General features: G+C 30.5%; 1 protein-coding gene across 1 annotated transcript in view; it reads left to right on the forward strand.

Moving 5' to 3' along the window:
- Positions 1 to 12,967, forward strand: part of LOC129805930 (tribbles homolog 2-like) — a 77,367-nt gene extending 64,400 nt beyond the window's left edge. The window contains exon 6 of the mRNA XM_055854186.1: positions 11,093 to 12,967. Within this exon, the coding sequence (XP_055710161.1) occupies positions 11,093 to 11,357 (265 nt within the window). The 3' untranslated portion in view covers positions 11,358 to 12,967. The remainder of the gene's footprint in view (positions 1 to 11,092) is intronic.
- Positions 12,968 to 13,700: the final 733 nt, after the last annotated feature.

Here is a 13,700-nt window from a genome sequence, read left to right on the forward strand (position 1 = left end):
GTATAATCTGTAGAGTATGTAAAAACCGAAAATTCATGGAAATTCGAGGAACAAAAAAATGTTGCCGGAATTGCAAGCTGGCCGGAATTTGGCACACTTACCCTACCTTAGATTACTTTCAACAGGAATTCAATACTTATTACTATAAAGAGCTATAGATTGCAAACTAAACAGAGTTTCACACCTATGAATAATATTTTGTAGGTTATGTGAGTTGAGTTATTTTTTATCAACCCGATTTTCAGAATTTACTTGTCTAGAAATGTATATTATACAAAATTTAGCTTTCATCAGTTATCAGTACATAATAAATAAAAAATACTAGGAAAAAATCATTGCTCCCCACGATTTATACTTATATCTGTTCAGAAATTAATTATCAATTTGAGGTTACATTACACATAACCTTAAAAATTATATTCAGACTTTGAATGCAGTAAACTTCATTTAGCATTTATGTTCACGATGATGATGATAAGATGATTTTTATTATAATGTAGGCTATTGTAGATTGCAGGAAAATTGTAGGTTGAATCATTTCTAATAACGGTTTTTCAAGATCAAAGGTTAAACAGGCTCTAGAAAACCTATTTCTCAATTAAATGGTATCATATTAGGGCTCGGTGGAGAGGCTTTGTGTAAAACTGAATTGATTCTGAACCGATAATGAACCGATTCATTATCGATAACTAATTTTTATCCAGAAATCAATTCTGTTACTTTTAAAACTATTTTAGAGGATCTTTTGAGTGATTTATAAATCGGTTCAAATCAGTTGAGAACCGGTAAATGGTAAACGATACGAAAGTAATTTTGAGGTGTGGTATCTAAGTCACGATTTCGAGCATTTCGCAAAGCCTAGAACGCTTTGCCACCCCTTTTTATTGAGGAAAATATAGAGCCAAATTGATTAGTAATATCTCCGACATACCTTTTAGATCAGGAAAATTTTAGGAATTTTAAATTTCTTTCCTTCTTAAACATATTGCATAATAATCGATTTTCCATGACTATGAAAATTTTTGCACATTCATCCTGAAATAATAAGAATGAAAGGTTATTGGGACTTACATATTCATTTCTTTGCATAATAATGATATAGTCAGGTATTCTGTTCATCTTCTTAAATGCAAACAAAAGGTGTTTTAATTAAGTCACGGGCAATTTTCATGAGATTCTCTAAAGTGCAAACTTTTCCTTGTCAACAGCATTAAATGAGTTTCATGATGAAAGTTTTATCTCATTTCCGGAACCCTGTAACCATTTAAATTGAAAAAAGTTTTTTTTTTACATTTTCAATTAAATTTGAAATAAAGGATAATTGTAGATGCCACTAAGGAATTATTTTTTGAATTAAAAGAAGTAATTTTGTAAAGCGATGTATTGTGACGATTATAACAAAGTGACATAACCTAGTTTGGAATACTTACACATCTCAAATTTATAATCGAAACACAGCTTTTTTGTGATTTTTACCACATTGGACGCCAATGAAAAGATTACCCTCCGTTTTAATAAAAATTTGGAAAAATATATGTAATCCTTCAGTCATAAAGCGTGTCCACGACAAAATTGTTCCAAATGATTTCCCAGTAGCGAGAGTAAAGCTTACATGTAAGTGATAGTGATTTGTAAGGAACCGTGTAAGTCTTACTTTTAAACGACATTTAAGTCATGTGAAAGCTTTACAAATTTATTGCTTTCAAAATAACTAACATGTATGGTATATGAAAGTATACACTGTCATGTAAGGAATAAATAAGTCACAGTGTAAGGCTTTCTTTCAATTAACATGCAATACATATTAAAGCTTTACTATGTATTGCTTTCGTAATAATAACAAGTAAGGTAATTGAAAGGGTACACCATCATGTAAGGCTTAAGTAACGTAAGATGTAAAGCTTTCTTTTAATCAACACGTAAACTATTCTAAAGCTTTACCATGTTTTGCTCTCATAAAACTTAGAAATAAGGTATATGAAAGTTTATACTGTCATATAAGGCATAAATACAACATGGTGTAAGTTTTTCTCTTCTTCTACAAATAAATCATTATGAAAGTTTTACTTTTTACTATGTATTGTATGCATATTAATCATCATGTAAGTTCTATAAAGGATACGTTATCATGTAAGACATAAGTATGCCTTACGAATGGCTTACTGGAAATTTTCACTTTAAAGATATAATTCATGCGAGCTACACCGGAGTTCTGATACAAAAGGTTCAGGTGAAATATTTTATTTCTATTCATCAGTGGGGTTTTGTTTTTAACTAAAACCTACTATTAAGATGAATGATTATGAATATGATACTTGTGATCATATTCTGAAGTGAGTTCTCTAATGAGAGTCACTTCAACTTTTTCTACGAATGCTTTTCATGAAAAGCGTTCGTCGGCCTTATATTTAAGGCTTACTTAGGTGACAAAAAAGTAGTTATACAATGTTAAACGTCCATAAAAGATAGTTTGACGTATGACTTACAAGTTGGTCCTTTTTAGGGCTTACCTTGAATATTTTTTGCCTTCTGAAATGCTTTACATGAATGCAATTCTTATGGCTTACAAGTATTTATTACTATGGCTTTACAGAATTTGCTTACAAATGCTTTACTTGTGTATTTATGTAAGGTATCCTTAAAACCATAAAAATGCATCCAATAGCTTTCTTATGCTTTACAAGTAAGGCTTACGTAAGTGACAAAAGTGTGGTTATACCATGTTAAACCTCCATAAGCGATAGTGATTTGTAAGGCTTACATGCACTATCATGTAAGGCTTATGTAAGATATCTTTTCGCTACTGGGTTGATATTTTTATGACAGATGTCACTAGCTCCGCATTTTCGTTGTATGTAAACATTGTAACTTAATGTAAACATTGTAAATTATTAAGAATGGTATCAACTTTCATCAAATTTTTATTTTGAAGAATAATATTTGTTCAAAGTTCCTATCCAATAAACTTTTCTATTTGTAATAAAAAAAAAAGTAAGAAAAACTTTTCAACTTAATTTAATGAACTTTTAATAACAAGCAGAGCAGAGCGGCATATGAAAGAAATGAGAAAATCTCCTAGAATATTCTCCTCTCATAACTCAAACTTACCTAACTTTTTCTTTGTTGAAATGTTTGCCAATTAAATTTTATTGACTTTCTGAAGTGAGTGCAAAATTGTTATCCAATTGAGAATATAGACAAATAAAAAAAAATTAAAGAATAAAGATTTCCGGCTGGAGCTTCCAAAAACTATGATTTATTTCTGGGAAATAAGGTTGACTAACGCTATATGATTGGTGCGGAAATGCCAAGAGAATAAAGAACAAGCAAACAGAGCAGGAAGTTTTGACGGAATCTTCCTTGAGAATCATAATACCATAAATTATCCTTTTTGCGTTTTCATGGGATGATGCAAAAGGACGAACAGAAAACACGTCGAACTTTTCAGCAAGATTGTTTGGCAGCTAAGTATAAATTCTTCTTGGCTATGTTGAATCGATAATAATTTCTTACCTTGTGAGTTCGTGCGTCATGGGAAATTAAAATGGGAGAAGAAAGTTTACCTTTTTCAAGGATATTGACTTCCTCTGGCTTTCTCTAAAATTCCCATCTTGAGGGATATAATCAAATTATTCGGTAGATTTATATTAAAGGGAAGAATGTTGTTTTTTTTTCTTCAAGAAGGGAAATAATGAAGAGGAAACATGCGGTGGTCTTAGGTCAAAAAATATATAACAAATTACAGCAATGCTGAAGATTATATCCTCAAGAGAATACCACAAAATTTATGAATACTGCAGATATTCTTATCTGTGGCATTCAAATGGCTTCTAAAGGTATATTTCCAGACACTGCAAACATCATTATTGAGCAAGAAAACCGCATAATTTTGTAATTGATGAAAGACTTTAATGATAACACCTTGATGCACTGGGATAATAATTAATAATCTATCTATCTATCTATAGCAATTGAGGCTTCTCAATATCATTCAAATGACTTGCATTTATGTTGCTTACAATAAAAATGAAAGGTAAATAAGATGTTGAAGGGGGATATTGTATAACAAAGTGGTTCTTTTGTGATCAAATTCAACACCTTGTATCTTAACGGATCTTGTGTATACAATTTACGTTATTATACATTATAAAGAATTTTCCTAAATGATTTTAATTAAAATATCTTGTATCAGAATAATCACAAAGACTTGTGAAAGAAACCTCTATCATTTAGGATTTACAATTGAAATTAATACATTGCCATTTCATTGAGAATTTTCCTGTAATTTCTCTGAGAATTTATCTTCCTTTTATTTCTCGAATTTTATAAAGAGAGCAATGAATACGATTAATAAAAATCCCGAGATTTTTTCAAACCTCAAAGAGTCATATTTTTAGATATAACTTTGTGTATCTGACGTTTTACGTAAAATTAGAAAGCTTCGAATAAAAACAAATTTGTTTTATCTAATTAATATTTAAAAGGAATTCTGATCAACTTACCTAACCGTGATTCTGAACTGCTACAATTGCAGAAAATAGTATTTTTTTATGTTTCCCCTATCTCACACATTTGACCGTGCACTGCGTACAAAGTTGGCAGTCATGAAATCACTCCAAAACTGATCGAAAGACAGTTGGCACGCATGAAAAATTGTTCGAATTGCTCGAATTGCTCTTCGGATGGTTCGGAAAGTTGAGAAAATAATTTTTAAAAAAAAATCATTCGTTACAGCAATACAATACATTTTTTTTTAATTCTTTTTTTGTAGAATTAGGAAGATTAAAAAGACATAATTAAACTCAGAAAAATAATCGGGTAAAACTTACTCGAATCGATGTTAAGTTGACTCTTTTTCGTTGTGATTTTCGATTGACTATATTTTATAGTTGATTTTACTTCTATTTAGGTGTAATATTCGGAAGAGTTGTCTTAACTTTTTTTCCTAAAATTTACATGACAAACGAATGTAAATAACTCATTTTAAGACTGAAAATAACTCGTTTTAAGAGTTAAAATAACTCATTCCAAGAGTTAAAAAAAAATCATTTTTGGAGTTAAAATAACTCTTTCAAATCCCAAAATCGATAGATTTTGCAATTTTATGTTTTTTTTTTATTTACTTTATTAATATTTTCTTAATCTCAAGTTCCCTATATTCCGAGCGAAATATCACGTATGATGCACGCACATGTTTTCATGAAACACTGTTAGGCATATTTCTAGTTGATGTTCCATATGAACTTTGTCACATGAAAATCTTCTTGACTGAAGTATATTCTTAAAACGAAAACACTTAAGCATATACTTCAGTCGAGATGAACTTTTAGATCGAAAAGGAGTAATAATTACATCGATATCCGACGAATTAATTCAACTCTACCATAGAGTTGTTTTAACATTTTAGTTTTTTTTTTCTTACTGTAGACAATTATATGCTATTACACTTCATTTATTAAACAAAAACATCGCAAAATAATTAATTTTCATTGCTGAACACACATGCATACATAACCTCAAAATTATTTTAAATGTAACCGTTGAGAACTCGCCCGAATTACGCCGATCCGGATTAGAGTCTGTGATTCCAAAATCGTTTTGAACCAGTTTTATACATAAAAAAATACAAAAAAAAATATTGCCAAAAAATAATGCAATAGGACAGTGTCAAACGCATAAATTCGAGCATTCAACAAAGTATTTGTGACTTAATCACCAATCTCTTGCTTAACCACAGAATGAATCAATTCATACAATGTAATCCTTGTGAAGAAGAAACCACTTAGCTAATGAGTGGTGTCCCTTTGAAGTTGCCTTGTGTGTGCTCAAGAACGTGACAGAACGACCTTTTTCCAGTAAAATCGTGATAAAATATTGATTGCATCTAAGAATAGCATATGGAATGTTGACTCATCGTTAAATCCTTTTCCTTGCACCATTCCTTCCTAAACCCACGGTAAAATCGATAAAACCTGCTGAAGGGATAACTTTGGCTTTGGCGTCATTTTTCTATCCTCACATTTCCATTTTATCTCTCGTAGGGGAAATATTCGATGCAATTCTGGATAAATAAAAGGTGGTTTTTCATTGAAAAAAAAAATCTGATTATAGCTAACCTATTAACATATGAAATATACTGAAATTTAAATTGCAGATTAAATAATAAAAACATAGTTCAATGCATAACTTTTAAAGTTATTGCTACTATAATGGTAATTAATTAAACTTTAAGGTTAAATCTAGCATAACCTTTACTTTTTAGAAAAATCTTAGATGGATTTTAAGATAAGGAAGTATTTCTTGTACTCATTTTTAAATTATATTTTTATTTGTAAAATGGGATTTCTAATTGTAAGAAGTTCAATACTTACTGAAAGGGATGTATTTTTTTATCAAAATACTTGTCCTTCGTGACTCATGATTTTTTTAAATTAATTTTTGTTCAGTTTTTAAAGTTTTAATTCTTGAGTATTTTAAAAAATATACCAAATGATTTGATTTGCTTTTTCAAACGATCTAACTATTTTGGTAAATTTAGAAGCTTGTGAATTGAAAAATATTCCTTAATTTTAGGGTTAGTTTTAACATAACCTAACCTTTTTTTTTAAATATTCTCTTAAATCTACTAAAAGAATATATACAATGAACATAATTTTATTTTCGGATAGAAAAAATTATTACTTGTTTCTTCTATTACTGAAAAGTGATATCAAACTGTTGATTTATCAATAAAACGGTTACAAATATAAATTTGCTTCCGTAAGTTCTCAATTTTTGAACAGAAACCTACCTATACAAGGAATTTGATTAATCTGAAGGATTAATTCCACTTGTTCTGCTATTCTAAAGCCTCATTCAAATTATGAAAAAGTACTTAATGCAGCGTTCTGATTGGCAGACTTTTATGCGATTTTGCATAGAAATTTGTCATGAATACGATTATAGTCTTCAACTGTTCCCAGTTGCGTTCGAATCAAGTGCACGCGGAAAATCGATTGTTAAATTTGCTGGAGATTCTTGCTTCAGTTAGTGTAGAGAGTATTAAAGTACTTTCTCAGTTTTGATTCTGTTTATTTACCAATTTTGGGTTGGATTTTTACATGTTTCACATGTTTTTCTTAGATCTTCTCAGGAAAATATAAACAATTGTTTGGCACATCGCATAGCGGTTTTGACAACCGATTCTTTCGCGTGCATTTGATTGAAATGGAATTGGAAACAGTTGGGAATCAAATTGAGAATTACAAAGTTAAAATTCTTATTCAACTTTTCAATTCATCATGTGAATCCAACTTAAGTTAGGTTCTTTTTTGAATCATTTCGCCTGTTATGAAATTATTGATATATTAACACTAAATCTACCGACAGCTTTTGGTCGTTTTTCCTAGCATGCTCGGTCAAATGACAGACCGCGGTAGGCAGGATACTCAATCAATTTTTCTTGTAAAAGAGGAAAGAAATAAAATTTAAACACTCAAAAATATTATATATAATATTACATACATATTTTAAGTAATTCATAAAGTTTGATAGTGATATTGTACCGTTTATGTATTAATTTTAAAAAGTTTTTAAACTAGTCAATGTATCCTTTCTTGGTAGATTTAGTGTTAAACCAGATGGCTAAACCTTGCATTGTTAAAGAAAGTGACTTAATGTCTTCATGGTATCCCCAAGAGTTAAGGATCAGTAACATGATCTTCTCGCCTCGTTATTCTTCTTCATCCCATTCAAAATCTTCTACCTTGGATATTTTTTAGAAGTTTATACCTAGCCAGTCATTTCGTCTAGTGCACTTGCATTATTCCCAATTACTATTTTTTCAAAATAAAAAGTTAAAAAGGTTCCAGAGAGCTTATTTTTTAACTGATTGCAGCAAGTTTCAATTTGATGGAAAGGTCTTACAGTCCCGAACAAATCTGAATCGATTTCAAAGTTATGAACCTGTAATAAATCGATTTTGAACCGACAAATATTTTTTCTCCGAAATTTAATTGTACAGTCAAGTCCCTCAAATTTAAATGACGGTTTAATTCAAAATGTTTTTATTGAAGGTTACGTGAAGAAAAGTCAATGTTTTTCTCAAATTCGATATGTACAAAAATACCGTTGAATCATCAGGGGACACTGGGGCAAAAAGTCACAAAACGGATGTTTTATTTTTTTACAAGCTACCCTAGCGCCCCAGAAATTTCTAATTAGTGCAGTTTTATAGGAAATTTACTGCTCTATAATTCTGTGAAAGTCATTTTCGTCAATTGTGTAAGGAAATACATTTATCGATCTGTTCTCTAAAAGGTAATTTTGTGACCATTCTCAAAAATTCTGGGGCAAATAGTACTAGACATGGGGTATTATCATATTTTGATTTGCTTTATTACGGGCTTTCGTGAATTTAAAAAAATAGCTAGTTGACATATTTTTATAGAAAATTTATTCCTCTAGGGGAAAGTGGTCTGCCTTTGAATGCGGCAGCCTTTGAATATTGTAATTTTTTCACTTTTCTTTAAAGCATAAATTCTTTTCCATTAACTATTAGATAGCTATTCATAATCCTCACAAGTCATCAAAAAATGCAGACCCTAGCTCTTATTTTCTAGGTGCTAGGGCAAAAAAACGAATCTGAGCTCTAAACTGTAATTTTGATGTTCCACAATTCATGTGTTTTTTCATAATTAAAATAATTTTTCGAACAAATCTTCTATTGTGAGTCATAGAAGGTTATTCTTGGATGGTATTTCTCCAAATACATTTTGATTCAGATGAGACAAATTTTGTGAGTGATAAAAGTTTGCAAATATTGCTCTGCGGTAGCCTTTGAATCTTAATGTTGTGTGCCTTTGAATCCTCTCTTTACATACATTGAAACATCTGACAGCTTCCTGTCCGGGAGCAGAATAGAACTCCTACTTTGGTCTGACGAATATCATACAAATACTTATAAAATGCTATCTTGCTCCGGCCGAGATGTTTCAAACTGACAATTGTCAACTTCAATTGCGTTTTATTACAAATTTTCAAGTGAAAAACAGTGCTTCAGAAAAATGTAAAAAATGTTGTTGTATAATGACTTTTGACTACAGTGGTGGTTTTATTGAGTGCATTAGGGTTCATGCTAATCAATTATGGGCCGTTTAATGTTACAGCCCTAATATTCTCAGTGAAAAATTAAGATTCAAAGGCTGCCCAAACACATTCAAAGGCAGACCATGCAGGCTGCCTTTGAATATATCGACATAACATTTTTAAGTTCCTCACCAGGAAAAACTGAGGACTTGCGAGTCCTGAATGGGGTAAGCATTGAAGCTTAATGAACAAGAGAATATTTTGGTGTAGTGAAAAGTAAAACTCATGTTGTAGTTTACTCTGAAAAAAATCTCAAATTTTGAACATCATTTTTCGTTCAAAGGCAGACCACTTTCCCCTACACCTTTTTAAAACACATTTTTTCTATCTGAAGGAGAAAAGCGCTTTTCAAGCTATTTAAAAAAAAAACACACACACACAAGAGACTGCTAATCGTTTGACCAATGCAAACAAAAAAACGGCGAGACATGGAAATGACGTTTCTTCTCGCCGTGAGACATCATAAATTGCTTCGGTCTTCGTTAGTTTTTCTCCTTCCCTTTTGTTACTTTTTACCCCAAGTGGTCATTTTTAATAAAAGGATTTTTTTTAAAAAGAATCTTTGTAAAATTCTAAAATAGATAGCGGATTCGTATTCAAAGAATATCCAGATAATTTGGGAAATATTCACCAGTGCATCAATTTTGGAAAATAAGGTCAAAATTGATATCTGCTGTAAGGAAAACTTTTTAAAAATAGGACTAAAAATTTCAATACTTTTTTATTTTCTGAATTCCTTGTGCAAATTCTAAGAAACTTACGACTTTGAAGAAGACCTATGGAGGCCATCTATGGAAAACATTTTAAGACGCTATCTCTTTTATCTTGGAAGATATTGAATTTTCAAATTTTCAATTTGTGACTTTTTGCCCCAGTCTCCCCTACTAATAACGGTTTTTCAAGGTTAAAGGTTCAAAAGGCTCTAGAGAGCGTATTTTATCAGCCGAATTGTATCATATTTGGGGTCGTTGGAAAGGTCTTGGAATTTCTGATAAAACCGAACGAGTTCATAACTGGTAACTAGTTTTAATTCTAAAAACAATTATATTACTCTTAAGGTGTATTTTTGGAAGTATTTGAGTGATTTATAAATCGATTTTGAACCGGTTATGAACCGATAAGTAATTTTTGTCCGAAAATCAATTTTATTACTCTTAAAACTAGTTTGTTAGATCTATTGATTGATTTATGAATCGGTTCAAATTGGTTGAGAACCGTTGAACAGTAAATGAGATCTGCGAGCCTTTGACGCTTTGCCCACCCCTTTTGAAAATTATGTTCGAATTTGTCAGAGTTTTGAATCAAGTTACTTGACTGTAGTAGCACTGAAAGTTCAAACAATTAGAATATTACGAAAAAGCTGTGTTTAGCTAAATCATTAATGCAAAAATCACAAGTTCAAGCAGCCAGAAGAACTTCACTGAGAGAAATCCGAAAAAGTTAAAATAATATTCCGGAAATGTTAATTGTACCCTGCAGTATTGATCAGAAATCGGTGTAAATATTACCCTTTTTAGGTGTATTAGGGGTTAAAATTACCTTTTTTCATGTTAATTTTACCCATAAAAAGGTGTAAAATTAACATAAAAAAATGTTAAAATTATGATGAAATAAAGTTAATCGCACCCTCTTTTTTCTCAGTGTTGGAGTGCTTTGCCACTCCCTTTACAGTAACTAGGATTATTACAATAGTCTTCTAGTGTCTTGAGATCTTCTCAAAATTCCAGCGTTATCACTAGTTTTGTTCTACTCAATTTCCTAAGAAACTTCTTACCTGTTTTCCCTGGTTCCAAGTGTGCAATTTCTGAGATGTTTCTGCATAGAAAAATCCAGCAATGACAAAATTGTCTGCATAAAAAGAATCTTTAATTAAGAATTGTATTCTTTATTTCTCACTGAATAAGTTTAAAAAAGTGGAATAATTTCAGCTTTATTAAATTTTTATCTTTTTTTTTTTTATTTTCAGTTATCCGTTCAATGACTCCGAACACGCATCGCTTTTTGCCAAAATATCACGGGGTCACTTCCAGGTGCCGGAATGCCTGACGTCGAAGGCACGGTGCATGATCCGGGCGTTGCTCCGGCGGGATCCGGAGGAGAGAATAACGTCAGAAGACATTCTCTATCATCCGTGGTTGCTCCATGAGGACAGCCGGGAATCGAGTAGGGCCACTGGGGATCAATGTGTACCGGAAATCGATGAATCCGGGGATGAAGATGATGAGAAGTGAACTGAAAAAAAAAAACACAAACAAATGTGGCAAGGGAGGATTAATGAGTGGGAAAACCCAAAAGCTTTATCAGTTTAAAATGCAAAAAAAAAGAAGAGGAAAAGCAAAAGAGAAAACGATGAAGGAATTTAGAGAAGGTGAAAATGAATTAATCTCTCGATTTTCAAGAGGACACCGCGAATTGTTAATTGTTACATTATTATTTTTATTTTTTTTTATTTAAAAAAAAAACTTATCTTTAGTTCTGCCACAACACAAAAAAAAAACGATTTTATATTTTAACTTTAATTTTAGATATTGAGAGAGAAGATGAAAAAATCGAAAAAAGTGAAGAACTTCTTTTAATTAAAAAAAAAAAACTATTGAATTGTGATTTTTCTCCATAATTTAAATATTTTTTTTTTAAAGAATAATTTATACGCAATGAAATTATTGAGAGAATAATGCGATGAGAAAAAAAATGAATTATGCAAAGGAAATAAAGAGAAAAAAAATTGAAATGCCATGAAATTAAGAAATAATCATCCTTAAAATATTGTGAAAATTTTTCAATGAAATATATTTTTTATTTTTTCAATTATTTTTCCTTTTGCCTAAATGTATTTTACTTTTGCAAAAGACGAAAAAAAAATAAATACAAGGTGAGAAAGGATATTTTATTATACAAGATTATAGAAAGAAAAAACGAACTTTTAATTTGAAGTTTGTAAATATTTTTTTTTAAACCATTTTACAAGCAAAACAAAAATAAAAAACAGAAATGAAAAATGCGAAAATTGTGCAATTTTTAAACCTATCACATTTAATGTCCAACGCACAATAACTTTTGTTTAGTAAACATGTTTTTGACATTTCAATGAGAGTGAGTGAGATCTAGATCTAGTCATCTCGCTCATCCTCATGGAAAATTTTGAAAACATGTTTACAATCAAAAGTTATTGTGCGCTGGTCATAATTCTGATCACAAATTTTTTTGTGTTTATTTGAACGGAAAAAAAGGAAATAAGACGATGAATTTTATTTGATAAAACAAAAAAAATTGATAAACATTTTAATGGAAAACATTTTAACCCTCAATTTGCCATTTCAGAGAAAATCATTAGAAAAAAAAAAGAAAATAGGTAAAAGAACACCCTGTAATTTCTCTCTGGATGAACAATAAATCCCCAATTATTGAAATCAAACTCGTAATTTTTAAGACAATGTGATGGAAAATTTTTGAACTTTAGTAGCCGATTGAATCTGTAGTGCGAAAAATTACAGAAAGAAAGGTTATTTAATAATAGACGAAAAATAATGAGAAAAAAAACATTTTGTTTTTTTTTAGGATCAGAGAAGAAAGAAAAAATACAAATTTTACTTGTATAGAAATTTTTATTCTGTAAAATTGAGATAGAAATTTATTTTAACTTAAAATGATGAAACATTTACTTTTAGATAAAATGGACTTTTTAATCGTAAGAACAAGTAAATTAAAAAAAAAAACAAGTGGTTTGTAATTTTAATGTCATAACATTTCAGTGTCATGTAATTTATAACAATATGCCTAATATTCTTCCTCTATCGAACAGAAAAAATAAAGAAATGTTGAGAAAATTAAAAAAAAAAAATTGTGTTTTTGATCACAATTGGATTTGTCTGATGGATTTCTGCTATTCCTGCTATTTGTCCTGTTTTTCCATGGAGAAATCGGTAAATTGTCGTCAGAATTGGGCGGACTATTACGAAATCTACTTTAATTTGCATTTCGAGAATCTGGTGAGATGCTTTCTTCTTTTTTTGCTGAAGACCAAACGGTAAGAGATAGTGACTTGGGACTTTCGGGGGATGCCCCCATAAGTCGACCCAAGTATCGTTAACATGTCCCTCGAAAACTCGTGCGATTTTTTTTTCATTTTTCGGACATTTTGTCCATATACGAAAATACAGTTGAACTATCCTACCCAAGGGGCATTTGATATCCAAATAATGTACAGTAGAGTCTCGCTATAGGCCATCGCTCTATAGTCCACAATTTATCGACCGTTGATTTCAAAACACTGATTTTAAGTTAGGTTATGTTTTTTAGTATGCGAAATTCATAATTATTTTAATATTTTTGGCAAACTTTATTAGGTAGTTGTGATAATTGTGATCCACAATGAAGAGAGCAAGGACAAGTACCACAATCGCAAAGAAAGTGGAAGCCGTCGAGCAATTTCAATACTAAAAATCGTTGATAATTTTAAAAAATTACATGGACTATAGTGCGACCCAAGTGTCAAATTTGAAACCAAATATGGACTATAGCGAGACTCTACTGTATGTCTCAAATGTAACTAACATATTTTCAACGTAATCGAG

This window comes from Phlebotomus papatasi, chromosome 3, assembly GCF_024763615.1.
Source record: "Phlebotomus papatasi isolate M1 chromosome 3, Ppap_2.1, whole genome shotgun sequence".
Taxonomy (NCBI): Eukaryota; Metazoa; Arthropoda; class Insecta; order Diptera; family Psychodidae; genus Phlebotomus; species Phlebotomus papatasi.